At 42.0% G+C, this 22,801-nt stretch overlaps 1 protein-coding gene across 1 annotated transcript in view; it reads right to left on the minus strand.

Annotated features, from left to right (window-relative positions):
• The window catches only part of SLC25A13 (solute carrier family 25 member 13), a 240,248-nt gene extending 217,795 nt beyond the window's left edge, over positions 1–22,453 (minus strand). Inside the window, exon 1 of the mRNA XM_049893073.1 lies at positions 22,208–22,453. Coding sequence (XP_049749030.1) covers positions 22,208–22,222 — 15 coding nt within the window. The 5' untranslated portion in view covers positions 22,223–22,453. The remainder of the gene's footprint in view (positions 1–22,207) is intronic.
• Positions 22,454–22,801: the final 348 nt, after the last annotated feature.

The raw sequence follows: 22,801 nt of genomic DNA on the forward strand, positions 1-22,801 counted from the left end.
TAACCAAAGGGTCGGCAGGTCAAATCCGCCAGGCGCTCCTTTGAAACTCTATGGGGCAGTTCTACTCTGTCCTATGGGGTCACTATGAGTCGGAATCAACTCGATGGCACTGGGTTTGGTTTTTGGTTTTGAAACAACTTCTCTATGTTCCAAACCTACAGCTAACCTTAGGTAAAGCTTGCTATTATGTCTCAGGCCCTGTTCTAAGCTTAACAAATAACACACTAACCCTCGCAACAACCCCAGAAAGTAGGCACAATTATGTCCCTTTTATAGATGAGAAAATTGAGGTTCAGAAAGGTTATGTGACTTGCCCAAGTCACACAGCTAGTAAGTGGCAGAGCCAGAATTTATACATAGAGTCCACAATTTTAGCTATAATTTTACTGCCTTTCGGAGAAAATTAGAAACAAAAAGATAGAAGGTAGAGAGGTTATGACAAGGAGGCACACTGCGAGAAATAAGCTGAGAGCAAAGTAAACAGAAAAACCGGAAGATAAAATAAAAAGCAGATAGGAAAACTCAAAAAAGTCCCTGTTCCTTCCTTGAACAGCCCTGGAGAGAGCCTACACTGAAAGTACAGTGAGTTGATACTTGCAACAATGATCCTGACTTATCAAAACAAAAGAACGAACCTATTGCCCTGGAGTTGATTCCAACTCATGGCGATCAGGTTACAGAGTAGAACTGTTCCATAGGGTTTTCTTGGCTGTAATCCTTATGAAAGCAGATCAACAACAGGTCAGTCTTCCACAGTGCTGCTGGATGGGTTCAAACTCCCAATCTTTAGCTTAGCATCCAGTCACAAACTGCTCATACTACAGGGTCCTTGATTTATCACATAGAGAAATTTAATTTTGTTCAGTGGGTCCTGTAAGATGAGAAGTGGCACCAAATGTTGTAGAAAGTTTTCACTGAAAGTGGTGAACATTTTTTAAAGACTTTTGCCTAGGGATGCCTCGCAGCTATGTCCAAAATTTAGCTCTCCAGAGAGATTAAAATTCTGAGTATTTCAGACAGCTGAGGTCGACTTAGATTTTTAAATGCTACCTTGTAGAGGGATAAGAAGTACAACAAGAAGACACACATAGAATGGCAATACTACAGCTGTATGAAAGTGAAACAGCAATTGATGATTCAAGTCACATCACTTCTGGCCACCTCTGGACCTGCAGATTTCCATTTTTTCACCGCTTTGTCAACTTTCCCACTTGGAGGTTTTCCGCAATATTTCAAATACACCTTCCAACTCTTCTCTTTCCCATCTTTGACCTCTTCTTGTCTGTTAACGGCACCAGCACCCTTCAAACTTCTTTGGCTTAATACCTCAACAATCTTTGAGTTGTCTCCCAGTTATTGGCCTTCATGTCAAACCACTGGTTAAGGACAGTAGATCTAATGCTGCTATAATAGAAATACCACAAGTGGATGGCTTTAACAAAGAGAAATTTATTCTCTCACAGTCTAGTAGGCTGCAAGTCCAAATTCAGGGTGTCAGCTCCAGGGGAAGGCTTTCTCTTCTGGCTCTGGAGGAAGGTCCTTGTCATCAGTCTTCCCTTGTTCTAGGAGCATCTCAGCACAGGAACCTCAGGTCCAAAGGACTGGCTCTGCTCCCAGCACTGCTGAGTTGTTGGTTGTCTGAGGTCCCCCTGTCTCTCTGCTTACTTCTCTCTTTTATAGCTCAAAGAGATTGGCTTAAGACACTGTCTAATCTTATGTATCTCAATATAACTGCCACTAATCCAAGTCATTTCATCATAGTGATAGGATTTACAACACACAGGGAAATCACTTAAAATGGTAAACAATCACATAATACTGGGACTCATAGCCCAGCTAAGTTGACAGATATTTTGGGGGGACACAGTTCAATCCATGGCAATCTGCTTCTCCTTTTACACGCCCATTACCAGCATAGTGGTTCTAGCCTCCTCATTGCTTTGCTGGACTTCTGCAATAGCACCCTGAAAGGTCTCCCAGACTCCCGGTACATCACTCTCCCATTTATGCCAACCCAGGCTGGCATGGCACTAGCCACCACTGCTCAAAAGTCTTCAGGGGCTGTCCAGCACCCTCAAGTTCAAATTCCTTTGCTGGGCATCCTATTTCCTCCACATCTTTCCCTCTCACTGCCACTTATAGCAAATCCTTCACTCCAGCCCCATCTGCCTAGTGACTGTTCATACCTAGTCAATCTTTGCTCATTGTCTTTTGTCCATCTAGAGTATGCTCACTGCCTGTTTCTGCCAGCCTCAGACTATCAAAATGTTATTAACCACACCGTCTTGTAACCGCTCACAAAATACTGGATCGATCATGACAATGATCATCACAATAATAATCATCAATCGCTAACACGCAAAAAGAATCAACCACATCTTGTGTGCCTCCTGATGGAGATATACAACATCGCCTATAAAATAGTTTTGCCAATTAAAAAAAAAAAATCCAGTCTGAATCAATCTGCTTAAGTCTGGAACTAACAACCAACTTTACAGGAGACACTGGTGACGAAGAAATATGGTAAACATTATGGGGATACAGTGAGCAAAAGTCAGACTACAGGAAACTTCTCAAGATGAATTGCCCTGGTTTTTCAACAAATGAACTGCAAGGAGAGCAAGACTGAGAAAACAACAAAACCTGGAGATTAAAAGAGAATGAAGACATATCACCCAATTGTAATACATGGCCCTTACTTAGATGATAATTCAAATAATTATTAAAAAGTTATAAGACAATGGTGCAAATGTGTACAATGACTAGATAACTAATGACATTGAAGAATTACTAGAATTTTAAGTGATAATAATATTGTGCTTATGCTTCTAAAAATCTATTTCAAAGATTCATACTAAGATATTTACAGACACGAGGATATGACATCTGGGACCTGCTTTGAAAAAACTGGAGGGACAAGTGGAGATGAGAAGGTGCAATATAAATGAAACAATACTGGCCATACGTTGATAATTACAGAAACTGGCTGGATGGGGACATGGGGTTCATTATGCTCTTCTATTTGTGCTTGTTCTGGAAATTTTCCATACGAAGAAGTTTTAAAAGTACTTCTGATCTTTCAAGGCCTAAGTCTTTCTCCGTGAAAATTTTCTGGATCCTCCAACCATATTTTCCTCATAAAATAATATTTGCACCTAGTTTATGGCACTGCAAGTAGCCATTTAAATTCTGGCTCTATGGTTAACCACAACATGACCTCTCTGAACTTCTTTTCTCATCTGTAAAAAGAGAAAAACAGAGAGAGAAATGGAGGGGGGCGATGAACAACGATTGAATGAAAATAGCAAAACATGGGACACTGCCTTCCTCCCCAGTTACATGTATCGTTTTCCTATTCTCAGTGGCTCAGCTGATACAGCCAGCGGTGGATACCTGAGCCCTAAGCGGGGATCTCTTGGCTTCCTACACTAATCAGATTTCCTCTTAAAAATCTGAACCAGCAGATTCTGGGCTAAGCTGGCAGCAGGTCATGCTGGCTGATGACATGGCACTAGTGGAGGTTCAAGAACTAGGGCTGAAACAAAAACAACAATTAAACTTGTGGGGGACATTGAGCTTCTGTTAAGGGTAATGGTGGTGGTGCAGACGGTTACACAACATAAGGAACACAGTTGGTGTCACTGAAATGTACATGTGAAGGATGCTGAAATGGCAAATGTTTTGTGACATATATATTTACCACAAAAAAAAAAATAAAACTGATTCTCTACCTTTCATCTAGTACCAAAATAACTGCAGATGAATCAGTTAATCTTTTTAAAAAAGTCAGAAAACTATAAAGAATACTAGAAAAACACAGGGGTAATTTTTTATATAATATTAAGTGGGGAAGGTATTATCAAACCCAGAAGCCATAAAGGAAAAGACTGATAAACATTTATTATATTTGTTAATTGATACATTTTTAACAATTTTTTTTAACTGAACATAAACTAGTCAAACATCAAACCACTGAGAAAAAATATGTGCAACAGATAGGATAAAGGGCCAATGTTCTTAATTTAAAAGTGCTCTGAGAACGAATCAATGTGAAAAGGGCAAATAATTAATACAAAAATTGAGCAAAGGTTACACCAGGCTCTTCTCAAGATGCTGGTGGACACCAAAACTGGATTAACAGAAATCCCCACAAACCACAACAAAAAGAGCACCTGGGACTGAGCTCCCCTTCTAGAATTGAGATGGGAGATGGGGAAAAAAAGGTGGGAATCCTCAAACTCAAGAGTCAACATCAACTGGCAATAAAATGAGCACCGGCAAGCTCAGAAATGAAGGAAAGTCTTCATCAGCTGGCATAGAACAGTCAGATAAGAAACCTGATATCACCAGTCCTTTCTTTCAAGCCACCTGGATAACCCAGTGCGATACTGGAACTTAACCAGCTGCCTTTGAGTCGACTCAGACTCCTGGTGACCCCATGTGTGCCAGAATAGAACTATGCTCCATAGGGTTTTTAGTGGCTGATTTTTTAGAAGCAGATCACCAGACCTTTCTTCTAAGACACTTCTGGGTGGACTCGAACCTCCCACCTTTTAGTTTGTAGCTGAACATTTGTGCTACCCTGAGACTCCCCACTACTGGGACAATACTTGTTGTTTGGCATCAAGTCGATACTAACTTACAGTGACCATGTGTGATAGAACAGAACTGCCCCATAGGGTTTTCTTGGCTGTAACTTTACGGAAGCAGGTTGCCAGGTCTTTCTCTCCATGGAGCTGCTGGGTAGGCTTGAACTGCAACCTTTTGGTTAGCAACTGAGCACTTAACCATTGTACCACCAGGGCTCCTTCTATTGGGACTAACTGGTCTGAAACAGCAGCAATGGGCACACTGCTTGGAATTTTGCCCTATAACATTGCTGGGCTTCCTCAGTCAAAAGGCAGCGTGTGTCTCTGGGGCCTCCTCTTGGAGCAGCTTCTCTGTAGTCATGGAGACTCATGCCACCTTGGGACAGCCTAATCCCTGCTAAGGTTTGTTCTACAGTTATGAATCGCCATGTGTGCTAACCTGGTGATTACTCATTCACAACTCCTTAATTATTTCCAAATCATTATTTTGGTGGGGGATGGAAGGGATTAAGACAATGGCTTATTAGGAAAAGAACAAGTTTCCAACAACACACATCCATGCAGCAGAAAATCTTCCCTTTTTAGTTGGCCACAAGTAGGCGTAACAAGTAAATCTATGATTCAACAAACTGTCTCAGTGCTGGCTATGTAACAGGTACTTTGAGGAATAACAGTGCCTAGATAAGGTCCCTGCCCTCAAGAGTTTAAAATTTAGTAGGAAACATAAAACATAAGAAACAGCAAGGACCATTTTCCTTCAGAGCCTCAGTATCATTACCTCATCCACAAAAAATTTAACAACAATTTAGTATCATTAAATATACAGTCCATATTTGAGCTTCCCCAGTTGGGGCACTTTCTGTTTTATAGGTTTTGGAGTGCTTTTTTTTTTTTTTTAAAGCCAGATTCAAGCATTGCATTTGGCTGTCATATCTGTTTGGCAGCCTCCTTTAATCTAGCCCTTTTTGGTTTCTCATTCACACTGGTATTTTTGAAGTTAGGTCAGGGGTATTATAAAATGTCCTACTTTCTGGATTTGTCTAATATTTCCTCATGGTTAGATTCAGATTAAACATTTTTGAGGAGAATAATCCAAAGGGTGAAGTAAGTCAATCACAAAAGGACAAATACTGTATGAGACCACTACTATAAAAATCCATGAAAAGATTTACATACAAAAAGAAATGATCTTTGATGGTTACAAGGGAGGGGAGGGGTAGGATGGAAAAACATTAATTAGACAATAGATAAGTGGTAACTTTGGTGAAAGGTAAGACGGTATACAACACTGAGGAGGCCAGCACTACTTGTACAAGGCAAGGTCGTGCAAGCGCCATAGACATATCCAAACTCCCTGAGGGACCAAACTGATGGGCTTAGGACTGTGGGGACCATGGTCTCAGGGAGCATCTTGCTTAACGGGCATAACACAGTTTGTAAAGAAAATGCTCTACATTCTACTTTGGTGAGTAGCATCTGGGGTCTTAAAAGCACGTGAGCTGCCATCTAAGATACTCCACTAGTCTCACCCCTTCCGGAGCAAGGGAGAATGAAGAAAACTAAAGATACAAGGGAAAGATTAGTCCTAAGGACTAATGAGACTCGTGGATCACAACTACCATGACCTCCACTAGACTAAGTCTAGTACAACTAGATGGTACCCTGCTACCACCACTGATTGCTCTGACAGGGATCACAACAGAGGGTCCCGGACAGAACTGGAGAAACATGTAGAACAAAATTCTAACTCACAAAAAAAGACCAGACTTACAGGTCTGACAGAGACTGGAGAAACCCTGACAGTATGGCCCCCAGAGACTCTTTTAATGCAGTAATGAAATCATTCCTAAGTTTTACCTTCATACAAAGATTAGACAGGACCATAAAACAAAATGAGACTAACGGGGCACACCAGCTCAGGGGCAAGGACTAGAAGGCATGAAGGTACCGGAAAGCTGGTAATAGAGAACCCAAGGTTGAAAAGGGAGAGTGCTGACATGCGTGGGAATGTTAACCAATGTCATAAAACAATATGCGTACTGTTTAATGAGAAGCTAGTTTGTTCTGCAAACCTTCATCTAAAGCACAATTAAAAAAAAATACTCCAAAGGCCATGCTGTGTTCCTCCCATTGCATCATAGGTACATAATGCTAGTTTGTCTCACTTGCTGATAACATTAGGTTGAATCACTTGTATGAGACAGTGTCTACCAGATCACTGCGTCGTAATAGTATTTTTTTTCCCTTTGTAATTGGTATTGTACAGAAAGGTACTTTGAGACAATGGGGAATTCTAATAATCTTTTACCAAAGGGCTTTAGGGTCTATTGAGGTCTCTTGCCTAAATCATTACTTGCAGGTTGCAAAATGGTATGTTTTCTTTTTCTAATTCTATCGTGTCTTCTATTTATATTAGTTGGCATTCTTCAGTAAAGGAACTTTGATCTCTCCACTCCCCATCTCACTTTCACTGTTTTGGGGGAGGTAGAAGGAGGGATATCATCATGGACTGATAGATTTTTCTTTTTTATTTCAATGTGTTACAATCCATTTCCAATGGATTTTTAATAATCACTGTTTTTTGGTAATAACTGTGATACACACTTTGATGTTGTTGTTGTTAGGTGCCGTCGAGTCAATTCTGACTCATAGCGACCCTATGTACAACAGAACAAAACACTGCCCAGTCCTGCACCATCCTCACAATCGTTGCTATGCTTGAGGCCATTGTTGCAGCCACTGTGTCAACCCATTTCGCTGAGGGTCTTCCTCTTTTTCAGTGACCTTCTACTTTATACCAAGCATGACATCCTTTTCCAGGGACTAGCCACTCCTGATGACATGTCCCAAGTATGTGAGATGTCTTCTCACCATCCTTGCCTCCAAGGAGCACTCTGGTTGCACTTCTTCTAAGACAGATTTGTTTGTTCTTTTGGCACTCCATGGTACATTCATTATTCTTTGCTAACACCACAATTCAAAGGCATCAATTCTTCAGTCTTCCTTATTCATTGCCCAGCTTTCACATGCATACGAGGTATTTGAAAACACCCTGGCTTGGGTCAGGAGCCCCTTAGTCCTCAAGGTGACATCTTTGCTTTTTAACACTTCAAAGAGATCTCCTGTAGCCAATTTGCCTGATGAAAGCGTCTTTTGATTTCTTGACTGGTGCTTCCATGAGTGTTCATTCTGGAACCAAGTAAAATGAAATCCTTGACAGATTCAATCTTTTCTGTGTTTATCATGATGGGCTTTATTGCTCCAGTTGTGAGGATTTTTGTTTTCTTTATGTCGAGGTGTAATCCATAATGAAGGCTGTGGTCTTTGATGTTTATGAGTAAGTGCTTCAAATCCTCTTCACTTCCAGCAAGCAAGGTTGTGTCATCTGCATAACGCAGGTTGTTAATGAGTCTTGCTCCAATCCTGATGCATTCTTCCTCATTTAGTCCAGCCTCTCAGATTATTTGCTCAGCATACAGACTGAACAGGCATGGTGAAAGGATACAACCCTGACTCACACCTTTCCTCACTTTAAACCACGCAGTATCTCCTTGTTCTATCAGAACAACTGCCTCTTGATCCATGTACAGATTCCTCATGAGCACAGTTAAGTGTTCTGGAATTCCCATTCTCTGCAATGTTATCTATAATTTGTTATGATCCACACAGTCAAATGCTTTAGCATGGTCAATAAAATACAGGTAAACATCTTTCTGGTATTCTCTGCTTTCAGGCAGGATCCATCTGACATCAGCAATGATTATCCTTGATTCCACATTCTCTTCTAAATCTAGCTTAAATTTCTGGCAGTTTCCTTTTGATAAACTTTTGCAGCTGCTTTTGAATGATCTTCAGCAAAATTTTACTTACATGTTATATTAATGATATTGTTTGATAATTTCCACATTCGGGTGGATCACCTTTCTTGGGAATAGTGTGTGTGTGTTACACACTTAACACACCACAAAGAAAAAACTGCTAATACCAAAATGTAGCCAAGTAAAATAAAGCTTTATGTGAAAAGCTAAAGGACAAAGATGGCACCTGAACCCACTGATCAAGGGTAACATCATGGAAACAACCAGGTATTATGTACTACCTTATGTGAATAACCAATAACCTGATGGGAGGTACCAGTGCCACCAAGGAAGTATTCTATCCAAGAACAATAAATAAATAAGACCTCAATTTTATCAGGGAGTTCCTGTGTGGTGTAAATGGTTAACATACCTGGCTGCTAACTGTAAAGGTATGGATTTGAGTCCACCCAGAGTGCCTCAGAAGAAAGGCCTACCAGTCTACTTCCAACAAATCTGCCATTGAAAACACTATGAAGCACAATTCTACTCTGATACATACAGGGTTGCCATGGGGGGAAAAACTGATTCAGCCTCTATTTCTAACTATCAGTTTAGAGAAAATACTGAAGACAGGGGACCAAAAACCAAAAAAAACCCACTGCCGTCAAGTTGATTCCGACTCATAGCGACCCTATAGGACAGAGTAGAACTGCCCCATAGAGTTTCCACCTCTTGGTTAGCAGCCATAGCACTTAATCACTACGCCACCAGGGTTTCCAACACCAGCAAAATCCAGATCGTGGGAACCACAGGACAGTTAACCCAATTTCCTCACCAAATAAACTTCAAGGGAACAAACAAAAAAGGAAAGGAGTTCTATAGGTTAACAAAGACTTGAGGCAACAGGCAAATCCCATGTGTGAACTGTGTTTGATACATGATTAAAATAAACTAACTGTAAAAACTGTAAACTTGGGGCTTGGGTTTTAAATCTACAGAAGCTTCAAGAAATGAGAAAAAAAAAAGCTAAGACCCCTTCCTTTTGAACTAGAAAAAAAAAAACCCTACCCTCCAATATAGAGAAATGACAACAAAAGCCTTGTCTCTGATTGAGCTCGGAGTTATTTAAGTAACATAAATTGCAGTTTTTAATTGCCATGGAGTCAGCTCCAACTCATGGTGACCCTACATGTAACAGAATGAAACATTGCTTGGTCCTGCGCCACCTTCACGATCGTTGGTATGCTCAAGGCCATTGTTGAGGCCACTGTGTATTTTGAGTGCCTTCCAACCTAGGGGGCTCATCTTCGAGCAGTATATCGGACAATATTCTGTTGTGATCCATAGAGTTTTCACTAAGTTTTGGAAGTAGATTGCCAGGCTTTTCTTCCTAGTCTGTCTTAACCTGGAAGGTCTGCTGAAACCTATCCACTATGGGTGACCCCGCTGGTATTTGTAATACCAGTGGCATAGCTTCCAGCATCACTGTAACATGACAGACAGATGGTGTAATAAACAAATTTTTGTTGTTGATGCTATGTGCTGTTGAGTCAATTTCAATTCATAGCAACCCTATACGACAGAGTAGAACTGCCCCATAGGGTTTCCCATGCTTTTTTTTTTAATCTTTAGCATTACATCTGAAACAGATCATCAGGTCTTTTCTTCTGCAGAGTCCCAGCTAGGTTTGAACCTCCAACCTTTCAGTTAGCATCTGAACACGTAACCATCATGCCACTGGGGCTCCTTAATAGGTAAATCAGCTCCCTTTTATTTTTGTTACACTGTTGCCATAGCTTTATGGCAAGGAATTTGAACAGAGGTTGGATATGTCCCCTTCATAAACCACTGAGTAGGATGTGAGTAAGGAATGAGTGTGAGGTAATACTGGAAAAGACAACAGCCAGACCAAGGAGGTTTTACTGGCTAAAGAGTTTAAATTTTTATTCTGTAGACAACATGAAGCCACACTGTACAGGGAGGTAAATTAAAGAGACAGGGCAGTACAATGATTATGTGCATGGGCTCTGGAGACAGGCTGCCTGTGTTCAAATTCCAGCTCTGCCACTCTTCAGCTGTGTGACCTAGGACAAGTTATTTAATCTCTCAGTGCCTCAAATTACTTAACCACTCAGGACAGATGAGTTTTCCCATCTGTAATATGGAGATAACAACACTTCCATGTCACAGGATTGTTATGCAGATTAAATTACCTGAAAAGGCAAAGATTGGTCTCCATTCACCTGGAGCAACAGAGGAAGAAGGAGAGTCAGGAGTAAGAACAGGAAATGAAATTTGTGGCTAATTGCCTCCATGGACAACTGCCTCCTTGGTCATGAGATTAGAACTGTTACTATCCCTTAACATTTTGATCAAAGGTACTATAGAAGAATTCTGATCAAAAGAGGGAAAATGCAGCACAGCATTTCAAATTCTTACAGATTCCAGGCTTTCTCGAGTCCTGGAGGTTGGCTGACCCTCTAAAATCTATTGACCTTAGATAATCTGTAAACTTTAAACCCAAAAATATCATCTGAAGTTTTCTTAAAACCAAACAACAGTTTAACTAGTAAAAAATGACTGCCTTGAGCATTACGCTTTTTTAAGAACTATCTATATGGGATCAAACTGAGAACAGCAACTCAAAAGATCAGAGAGAAACTTCAGAAGGCAGTGAGTTTGTGTTAATGGAGAAAGAAAAACTCAAAAAGATGAAAATGGTTATAAAACTCAAAGAATATAACTAATGTCAATGAACTGCACATGTAGAAACTGTCGAATTGGCATATGTACATATTCTCAACAAATGACAACATGATAAATAAAAAAATAATAGACTCCAAAACCCAAACCAAACAGATTCCGACCCACGGCAACCCTATGCAACAGAGTGGAACTGTTCCACAGGGTTCCCAAATCTTTACGGCACAGGCTGCTGGTCTCTCTGGATTAGAACCGCCAACCTTGTGTTTAGCATCTGAGTGCTTGACCACTGCACCACCAGGGCTCCTCTATAAAGATTATAGACAAGAAGGTCCTATGGGGCAGTTCTAGTCTATGACATCTAACAAAAACAATATTTTTAAAATTTAGTTTAGGAGAGAAATGCCCTATCCAACCCTTACTTGTTTTCTCTCAAAAGAGTTAAATGAGATTTATTTTAACTCTGCTGCTTGAGCTCATCATGATGCACTGTCAATGTAATAATGATTATTTCAAGTCATATTTTAAGACTTCAAATGCTGTTATGATTAAATATTTTATTTGATCCAAAAAAAGTTCTGGTTAAACAACTATGAAAGAGATTTGTTTAGCTGCTGTTCAATACTTTGTTAAGGGAATTATATCCCTGAGAAAAGGGTACAGCCTCCTTATCACCAAGCAGAAGCCATATAGAGCCACCAAAATAAATACCAAACCCAGTGCCAGCGAGTCGATTCCGACTCATAGCGGCGACCCTATAGGGCAGAGTAGAATTGCCCCATAGAGCTTCCAAGGAGTGCCTGGCGCATTTGAACTGCCGACCCTTTGGTTAGCAGCCATAGCACTTAACCACTATGCCACCAGGGTTTCCTATAGAGCCACAGGTTCCTACATTCCTGGGCTCCGTAGCTCACCCCAAAGTATCCAAGGAAACACAGCAGGAAATATAGGTGCTTATGAGGCAGCAAATACCAAGCAGGGACAGTAGGAACTGACAATGCTCAGCAGGCCTGTTGTTGTTAGGTGCCTTTGAGTTGGTTCTGACAAACAGCACCCTACATACAACAGAGGGAAACGCTGCCAGGTCCTGCGTCATCCTCACACTCATTGCTATGTTTGAGTCCACTGTTGCTGCCACTGTGTCAATACATGTCATTGAGGGTCTTGCTAATCCTCATAAATAGTGGAGAATAGAACAAGTGGCCCCATTTAATAATTTAACTAAAGCAGGGGGCAGTCATAGGGCAAAGGGTCAAAGAGGTAGACGCACTGGGAAGAAGTCGCACCTCCTCCTGCAACCTTATTAAAGAACTCCATGTCTAAAAAGAGCTGCTCCCTGATTTTCTTACATTACACATTACCTTTCAGCCCCCCACCCTCTGAGAAGTCCTCTATTTGCTGAGTTACATTAATCAGCCATGTGACCTCCCTTCGCTGGGTAACACTGACAAAACATGGGTGTTAAACCAGTTAAGACAAAAGCTGCAAGACCAGGTTTATTCTTCTGCCCACGGAAGCAGCAGTCAAGAAATCAAAGAACATATTGTATTAGGCAAATCTGCTGCAAAAGTTCTCCTTAAAATCTTAAAAAGCAAAGATGTCACTTTGAGGACTTAGCTGCCCCTGACCCAGGCCATGGTATTTTCAGTTGCCTCATACGCATGTGAAAGCTGGACAATGAATAAGAAGACAGAAGAAGAATTTACACATTTGAATTTTGGTGCTGGTGAAGAATATTGAATACACCATGGACTGCCAGAAGAAAGAAAAAATCTCTCTTGGAAGAGTTACAGCCAGAATGCTTCCTTGAAGCCAGGATGACAAGACCTCATCATGCTTACTTTGGACATGTTATCAGGAAGGATCAATCCCTGAAGAAGGGCATCATGCTTGGTAAAATCAGCGAAAAAGAGGGATTGACACAGTAGCCACAACAATGGACTCAAACATACCTACTATTGTGAGGCTGGCATAGTACCGGGTAACTTCCGTAATACAAGAGGAACCTATGAGTCCTAACCAACTCAACCACATCCAACTAACAAGGACATAAACTTTACGTCTAAACGCCAAGGTAACCCAGAGCAGGAGAACTGAAAAGAAATTGTCAAGAAAGAAGAAAACTTGGAAGGGCCCCAACATAGTCTTCCTTTGAATTAACATACCAGGGGTTTTCATTTCTCTCACTGCATTCATTCCTTATCCCAAGAAGGAACCACCAGAGGCAAAGTTCACTAACACAGCCTAGACCAGCGGTTATCAGTCTTACAGGCACATTTGATTCTCCTGAGAAGCTTTAAAAACCCTGAGGCTCAGGCCACACATAAGACCAACTATATCAGATTCTCTGGAGGCCTGGTGGCCCAGTGGTTAAGTGTTCAGCTGCAAACCAAAAGGCCAGCGGTTCAAATCCACCAGCCGCTCCTTGGAAGCCCTATGGGGCAGTCCCACTCTGTCCTATAGGGTCAATATGAGTTGGAATTTACTCGATAGCAACGAGTTTGGGTTTTTGTTCTTTTTTTTTTTTGGCGGGGGAGCGGGACCAGGCATCAGTAATTCTTAGAGCTGTCCAGCTGATTACAATGCGTTGTGAATACTGTGAAAAGCAAGAGTGTTTCAAAGGAACATGGACCAATTACAAATTTTCTGGGACTCCGTTTCTTCACCTGGTGAAAAGCTATGGGGCAGTTCTACTCTGTCCTACAGGGTCGCTATGAGTCGGAATCAACTGGAGGGCAACAGGTTTGGCTTTTTTTGGTTTAAAGCCTGTCATGGATTGAATTATGTCCCCCCCAAAACGTGTGTATCAATTTGGCTGAGCCATGATTTCCAGCACTGTGGGGTTGTCCTCCATTTTGTGATTGTAATTTTATTTTAAAAAGGATTAGGGTCGGATTGCAACACCACCCTTACCCAGGTCACATCCCTGATCAAATGTAAAGGGAGTTTCCCTGGGGTGTGGCCTGCACCACCTTTTATCTCTCAGAAGATAAAAAGGGAAGCAAGCAGAGAGTTGGGGACCTCATACCACTAAGAAAGAAGCACCACCAGGAGCAGAGTGCGTCCTTTAGACCCGGAGTTCCTACACAGAGAAGCTCCTAGTCTAGGGGAAGATTGACAAGAAAGACCTTCCTCTAGAGAGGACAGAGAGAGAAAGCCTTCCCCTGGAGCTGACGTCCTGAATTTGGACTTTTAGCCTTACTTTATTGAGAGAAAATAAACTGTTAAAGCCATCCACTTGTGGTATTTCTGTTATAGCAGCACTAGATGACTAAGACAAAGCCCAAATATCCATGGAACCATGGGAACTTGCTGTTTTAAAAACCATCATCATGGGAGCACAAAAAAAACCTCAGACTTTCTTTCCTTTGTTCCTAATACAAAAAAACAGTCTGCTTTATACGATATCTCCAAATACCTAGCAGAGTTGTGAAAGTATAGGTTTTTACCATAAGGAAGAGAGGAAACCTGCAATCTGAAGAATATCCATAATAACCTCAATCACATTTTATCCTCAATAACAAACCTCTAAAGAGGTTATCATTACAGATGAGAAACCTGAAGAACATGGAACTTAAACATACAGTCCAAGAGCTAAGGAGTGGAAACTAGATTAAATTTTTTACAAAGGAATATGGCAATGGTGATGGTCGTACAATTCTGTGAAGATGCTAAAAGCCACTGAATTATACACTTTAAGTGGGTGAATTGTATGGTATGTGAATTACAGGCAGTCCCCGGGTTATGAATGTCAGACTTAAAACTTACGTTCAACCCATAGTTATGAAACCAACCCCCATAAAGCCTATTATGTTAAAAATTAGAGGTACATACAATGGTTCAAAATAACAAATGGGCACTACTTGGCAATATGCATCCAAATATTATTATTACTATTGTGTTATTATATTAAAGATCTTTTAGTGTATCTCGAAGTATTTTTAATGTTTTTATGCACAGAAAGGTACACTATATACTATATGCTAAAACAAACATTGAGTAACTGACATTAGATATGAACCTTACCTAACTGTTCTGACTTACGTACAAATTTGACTTAAAGGGTAATCGGGGATTACCTGTACATCTCAATAAAGCTGTTTTTTAAAAAGGGTATATGACAGTTCCTACCCTGTAGTGATGTATGGTCTGCTTGGGAAGACAAGAAAGGAGCTTAACAAATGAACACTGCAATGAAACATACACTGAGAGCCGAAAGCATTCTAGAGATAAAAACTACAGGAGTGGGAAATATGTTGTTGTTGTTGTGTGCCATGAAGTCGATTCCAACTTATGGCCAACCTACCTTAGGAGAGAGTGGAACTGCTCCATAGGGTTTTCTGGGCTGTAATCTTCGCAGCCTTGGTGGTGCAGTGGTTAAGTGTGAGGCTGCGAACCAAAAGATTGGTGGTTCAAACTCACCAGCCACTCTGCAGGAGAGAGATGCAGTAGTCTGCTTCCCTAAAGATTATAGACTTGGAAACCCTGTGGAGCAATTCTACACTTTCCTATAGGGTCACTGTGAGTCGGAATCGACTCGACGACAACGGGTATAATCTTTACAGGAGCAGATCACCAGTTCCTTTCTTCAGCAGGGTCGCTGGTGGCTTCTGGTTAAACAAGCCATGAAAAAAGGTTTATTCAGCTGCTGTTAAATACTTTGTTAAGGGAATTGTATCCCTGAAACAAGGCATGCCCTCCTTGGCACCAAGCAGAACCCATATAGAGCCACCAGTTACTACATTCCTGGGCTCCAAGGCCCACTCAAAAGCATCCACTAGGGCTCCTTTAGGAAATATACAGGCCCATAACCCATGGCGTGTGAATTCTCACACATGCACCTTTGCAAATGGCACTCTTTTGCGGTCCAGGAGGGCAGAAGAGGGATTCAGAGCAGAGACTCTGAAAAGAGAATGTCTTGGTTAACGCAGAGACTCTATGGTTTAGACATTGTACAACCCTGACTTAACTTCCCTGGACCTCAGTTTTCTCATCTGTAAAATGACGACAAAAATAGAGTACTTTCCTCTTGGTGTTATGAATATTGAGTATTTGCAAACCACTTGGGAAAGGGCCTGTACACAGTAAGCTCTATTGTTGTTGTTAGGTAGTACTATTGTTAGGTGCCGTTCAGTTGGTTCCAACTCATAGCAACCCCATGCACAAAAGAACAAAACATTGCCTGCTCCTGTGCCATCCCCACAATCGTTGCCATGCTTGAGCCCATGGTTGTAGCCACTGTGTCAATCCGTCTTGTTGAGGGTCTTCCGCTTTTTCGCTGACCCTCTACTTTGCCAAGCATGATGTCCTGATAATATGTTCAAGGTATGTGAGAAGTCTCGCCATCCTCACTTCTAATGAGCATTCTGCTGTCTGCCAGTTTGTTGTATTGTGGGGGCCTGCATGTTGCTGTGATGCTGGAAGCTATGCCACAGGCATTCAAATACCAGCAGGGTCACCCATGGTGGAGAGGTTTCAGTTGCGCTTCCAGACTATGCCAGACTAGGAAGAAGGACCTGGCGGCCTACTTCTGAAAAAAAATTAGCCAGTGAAAACCCTATGAATAACAGCAGAACAAATACTATTAAGTTCTTAAATAAAAGTCTGGTTTACAATTGCAGCACCTCCTAACTTCTCCATCTTAGTCATCTCCCACTCCTATCGCATATGCTCTACTCTCCACCATGAAGAGTACTATGAAGACAGTATAGTGGACCAGATAAGAGTATGGACTCTGGAGCCAGACTAGCTGTATTTCATTCCCAGCTCCGTAACTTCCTAATTATCCTTAGACAGGTTACATCACCTACAGGTGTCTATGTCTTCATATACAAAATAGTGACAATAGTATCTAACTGCACAATCTAACTGATACAGGACTGGGGAGTGTTTTGTTCTGTTGTACAAAGGGTCACTAATGAGTTGAAACCAACTCGACAGCATCTAACAACAACAGTATCTAACTCATAGGGCTGTCAGAGTGATTAAGTGAATTAATAAGCACTTAGAACTAAAAAAAAAAAAAAATTTTTTTTTTTTTAGAACTAGTAAGCTGTCAATAAGTGTTAGCTGCTATATTATTTTCTTTATTACCTGCTATTCCTAAATCTACGTATGTAGCTCAAGAGGCAGTGTGTTCAAACAGAACAAGGGGATACTGCATGGTTTAAAATCAGGAAAGGTGTGCATTAGGGTCGTATCCTTTCACCATACTTATTCAATCCACACGCTGAGCAAATAATCAGAGAAGCTGGACTATATGAAGAATGTGACATCAGGATCAGAGGAAGACTCATTAACAACCTTCAATATGCAGATGACATCAACCTTGCTTGCTAAAAATGAAGAAGACATAAAGCACTTACCAATGAAAATCAAAGACTAAAGCCTTCAGTGTGGATTACACCTCAACACAATGAAAACAAAAATCTTCACAACTGGACCAATAAGCAACATTATCATAAAGGCAGAAAGTACTGAAGTTGTCGTGGACTGAATTTTGTCTCCCAAAATCATGCGTCAACTTGGCTAGGCCATGATTCTCATTATTGTGTGACTCTCCACCATTTTGTCATCGGAGGTGATTTTCCTATGTGTTGTAAACCCTGCCTTTATGATGCTAATGAGGTGGGATTATCAAGATTCATGCTGAGGCAAGACTCAATCTACAAGATTAGGTTGTGTCTTTAGTCAATCTCTTTTGAGATATAAAAGAGAGAAACAAGCAGAGATACATGGGGATATCATACCACCGTGAAACAAGAGCTAGGAGAATTGCACATCCTTTGGACCCGGGGTCCCTGCGCTGAGAAACTCCTCTACCAGGGAAGACTGATGACAGGGACCTTCCCCAAGAGCCCACAGAGAGAGAAAGACTTCCTCTGCAGCTGGCACCCTGAATTCGGACTTCTAGTCTCCTAGACTGTGAGAGAATAAATCTCTCTTCATTAAAGCCATCCACTTGTGGTATTTCTGTTATAGCAGCACTAGATGACTAAAACAGTAATCAAGTATTTCATTTTACTTGGATACGCAATCAATGCCCATGGACGCAGCAATCAAGAAATCTGCTGCAAAAGACCTCTTTAAAGTGCTAAAAAGCAAAGACGTCACTTTGAGGACTAAGGCAGGCCTCACCCAACCCACAGTATTTTCAATTGCCTCATATGCATGCAAAAGGAAGACCAAAGAAAAATTGATGCCTTTGAAAGATGGTGTTGGCAAAGATACTGAATATGCTACGGACTGCCAGTAGATTGACACAGTGGCTGCAACAACGGGCTCAAACACAGTAATGATTGTGAGGATGGTGCAGGACCGGGCAGTGTTCTGTTCTGTTGTATATAAGGCCGCTATGAGTCGGAAGCACCTAACAACATTCCTAAATGTGGCATATGCTCACCTCCCTGCCTTCCATCTGCTGTGTGTTCCCTGTCACTGGAATGGATCTTTCCTCTTCCCCACCCATTCCTTCTGAAATACGACCACCTCCCAGAAGTCTCCCTGATCTCCCCTCACCCCCTTCCTGGTACTCCAATAGGACCTGCAGTAGAGCATTTCCATCAGAAAAATTAGCCCATGGTGTGGTTTTGCTTTTCCTGAAGGTCCAAATGGAACCTAATTCATTTTATTATCCTCATTTTAAGGAGCCCTGGTGGCACAGTGGTTAAAGTACTCGGCTGCTAATTGAAAGGTCAGTGGTTCGAACCCACCAGCCATTCCATGGGAGAAAGATGTGGCAGTCTGCTTCTGTAAAGATTTACGGCCTTGGAAATCCTACGGGGCAGTTCTACTCTGTCCTACACGGTCACTATGAGTCGGAATCAACTCGGTGGCAGTGGGTTTATTTTTTTTTTATCCTCACCTTAGCCTCATGCCTAGAACTTTAAAAACATAATACACAATTCTAAATAAATCAATAATAATAGCAACGACCCATCTGAGAATGGAAAATCAATACAAAATGCACTAATCTTACAGACCAAATTTTCATTATTATTAAAGCTTTGTCACAAATTTTTTTTTTTAGTTCTGGGCTAATTTCAATCAAATTACTGGTTCATGTCCAATTTAATGCCTGAACATCTATCATGCCTGAACTCAACTAAGCTACCTCTAACTTTTAACCACTTCATATATTTAATTTCATCATTTTTAATGTATAATTAATTAACCAATTACAACAAGGTAATGTTCCCTACAATCAAAAAGGAAAGAGGATGATTTTTCTCTAACTACTTTTTAAAAATGAACTTTTTTAGAGTGATGTAAAATACACTTTTTTAAAGTTATTTTAATACAGAGCTAATCTAAAAAAGTACTAAAGGTCTTATATCAATGTTACTTCATGAAAAAATAAATGCCTCTTGCACCTTTAAGTAATAGTCTTCATGGCCAAAATGAAAATAAAAAGTAAAAACTGGATTCTCAGCCTTCCTATTTTAACTATTTAATGAAAAAGGAACTTCAATAATAGTTACACTTGAATAAAAATAAAGACCAAGGAAACTAAGAATAAATGGTCTAGAAATTCCTAGCTATGGCTAAGACCAACCAGAAAATATCAAGTCTGCTTAAATATTCAAACAATTCATCACAACAAGTATATCGAGTGTTGCAATTAGCCTACTCCAATAGTTGAGTCTCCAGATTCTTGTCTCAATTTCTTATATATCCCAATGATGTGAACTTCTTTCCTAGTCAAGCTCCTCAACTTTTAAGAGGGAATGTCAAACCCACCACCAGGTGAGGAGATTTTTAAGGTTAAGGCTGTGTTTAACTGTCAACAATGAATATTCACATTCCAAATAAAGGCAAGGAGCACAGCCTTTAACTTGGCAGCCCAGCACGGATTAGTATCTGACAGAAGTATCCAACAAGAGTGGTGCCCGATTCAATAAGAAACATTCTGGGACTAAGCTAGGCCAGCATAGCTTCATTTGGGGACCTTTCAAGATTACATTTACTGCACTGGCCTTGAGCTACAAAGATGAAAATTATATGGAGTCACCTTATGGACCCCACAAACATATATTCATGGTCAATGAGGCAATTTTATATGCAGTTTGCCCACAGCATATGGGACACGTGGAGAAAGTGGTCTCCACAGTATACAAGTAGACCTCTCTCCCAAGTAACTGACTTGTGAACCACCTTACTGATCGTTTCCTCTTTGCTTTGGCAGCTAGAAATTCAGTCACCTCTAGCAAACATACACATATTTTCCATTAACCTTAGTCCTGGCTTCATTTTACTTTATCCTGTTTTTCTCATCTACTCAGGCTTGATTTTCATGTCTTGTTGGACTGTAAATATGTGTATGGACGAGGTGCGCCATCAGACAGCCTTTGCGAAAAGAGGTGAGTTTAAACGACTAAACAAAAATGCAAGCTTCCAAATAGTAAAAATAAAATGCTTTGTTTCCCCCGACTCTCTCTACTTGGCTAGATATCAACTGCTCTTCTTGATATAATGTGACAGTTTAATAAAAATACAACCAAAAAGTCAAACCTACTTCCACATCACTTATTTTTGCTTCGTATTAGTTGATGGGTTAGTCTTATACTCCATTTATATGCATACTCAATTTCAGATCCTCACATACTTTATGCCTAAATTAAGTAAAATTGTTCAGTTCACCTGCAGGTATTAAAAAAATGACAATGAAATACGTGTATCTATTCCCACAGAACTCTATTAGAGTAAGTCACCTTGGGGAACTAATTCATAGTAAACCTTGAGAACTGATTGTATGTAAATTTAATGCAAAATTAAATTTTTAGCTTCCAAAAAACGAATCCTGGGGAGTGAGCTTAAGAGAATCCGCATGAAACAATATATATACACTTGTGTGTACACATTCACGCACATCGAGAGCACACTCCTAAGGAAGGAACTCAGAAATTACAGAAAATGCAAAGGCCACAGTCCAGGAACAAGACAAACCCTGAGGATTCTGGGAGCCTGGCCAGCCTGCAGAGACTTAAGTCATACAACAGCATTTAAATATATTTGCTTACAATTTCCATTGCAAATGTGATTAGTTTGCTTGAATAAATACGAATATGATGTGTTGGCCATGTTTTTCTCTTGAGGGTTATCACAGAGTTTTGATTAAGGACAAATGTTTGAAATGTTGGGTATATTTAAGTTCACTTTGCTTAAAATGAGCTAAGAAGTTGTACAGGCTTGATTAAAGGGCTGCCTTCGTGAACTTAAAATTAAAAGCAATAAGTTCCAATGATTCAAGTGATTGGGTCTAAATATGGTATTCTGCCAGAAAAGTTGAAATGGAGTCCAAAAGAAGACTGAAATGGTGTCCAGGTTTCAAAAACGGTGAAAGAGGAAAGGTCAACGTATCGGAGTTGTGTTTTCTCTGGGTTCCTGAATTATTCACATTACATAGAATTCCTTTTAAGTACAATTTTACAGGAATGACAGGCTCCCAGGACGATCTGTTCTGTCATTTCCAAAGAGAAGCCTCTCTCAAACGCTCCAAGGTGGGTACGGTAAGTGCTATAAAATGCGGAGCAGGGAAAAGATAGAAAAAGGGACGTCCCTGGAGTTCCTTCGCGCCCACACACACGCAAGCCAACTCTCCCAGGCAGCTCCGAAAACGGAAGTCAAGGTGCCTACCACCCGCCCGAGGGCGGGGCCCTTGTAACCTAATAGGATCAGGCTTCAGCCCCGGCCATGCCCCCTGGAAGGAGAAGCCTCGGTCAACAACAACCGGGGTCAGGAGCACGAGCGCGAAGGGATAGCCGAGGGACCTGCAGCCACCGAGCCCTCCCCCACCCCGGGGGCACCAGGCACGGACCGTGCCCATTCCTCCGCGCCGGCCTTGGCTCAGTCCCGCCAGGCACCCGTCGGGCACCGACTCCCCTCCTGGGCCAAGTGGGAGGGTCCGGCCGGCAAAGTTTCTGACGCCAGGTCGGGCCTAGGTCCCCCGCGCCGGCCGCATGTCCTTCCCAGGGGGGAGGTCACGTCCCTCCTCCCGCAGCTGCAAGATTGAGCGGCCCATTTTATTTGCTTTCGCTGTTGCACGTGAGCGCCCAAGTCTTTTGTACCCCTTGGGGTTCAACCGGCGCGCTCCCACGGCCTGGAGCAGACGCTTACCTTGGCGGCCGCCATGCTTCGCCCCGGGTGCAGGCGGCAGCGGGACCCACTCACTGGCTGGCTGGCACTCCTGACCCGTGCGGCTCACTTCAGTCCCGGCGGCAGCGGGGGTGGCGGTACGGCCCGACAGCGTGCGCGCCGGGCCTGCCTCCTCACGCCCTCCTGCCGGCGCGGGTCATGCGGGCGCCGCCAGCCCATTGGCTGGGCCCGGCCCGGGCCGCCGGGGCGCGCTTGATCCGGGCGGCTCTGCCCGGCGGCCTGGGCGGGCCCGGGCCCGGGGGCGGCGGACCGGACAGGGGCACGTGATCCCGGCTGCTCTGTCCAGCAGAGGCGGCTTCTTAGGCGAGGGCCACGGGGTGTTGGTGGGTGCAAGCCTGTCTCCTGGGGAAAGGTGGCTTCGCGAGGAAGCTGCTAGCTTCAGCTGGTTCCAGGGGCAATCCTTCCAGGGGCTATTCTTGGGACCGATGGGAAGGGCAAGTAACAATAGTTGGCACAGAACCTGGACAAGATTAAAAACTCCACCATGTCACATGTTTAGCCAGCTTTTCTTTATTGCTTCCCCTCCGAAGGGGTTCCACTCTGCAGTGTCATATA

The sequence above is a fragment of the Elephas maximus genome, chromosome 8, assembly GCF_024166365.1.
Source record: "Elephas maximus indicus isolate mEleMax1 chromosome 8, mEleMax1 primary haplotype, whole genome shotgun sequence".
NCBI lineage: Eukaryota > Metazoa > Chordata > Mammalia > Proboscidea > Elephantidae > Elephas > Elephas maximus.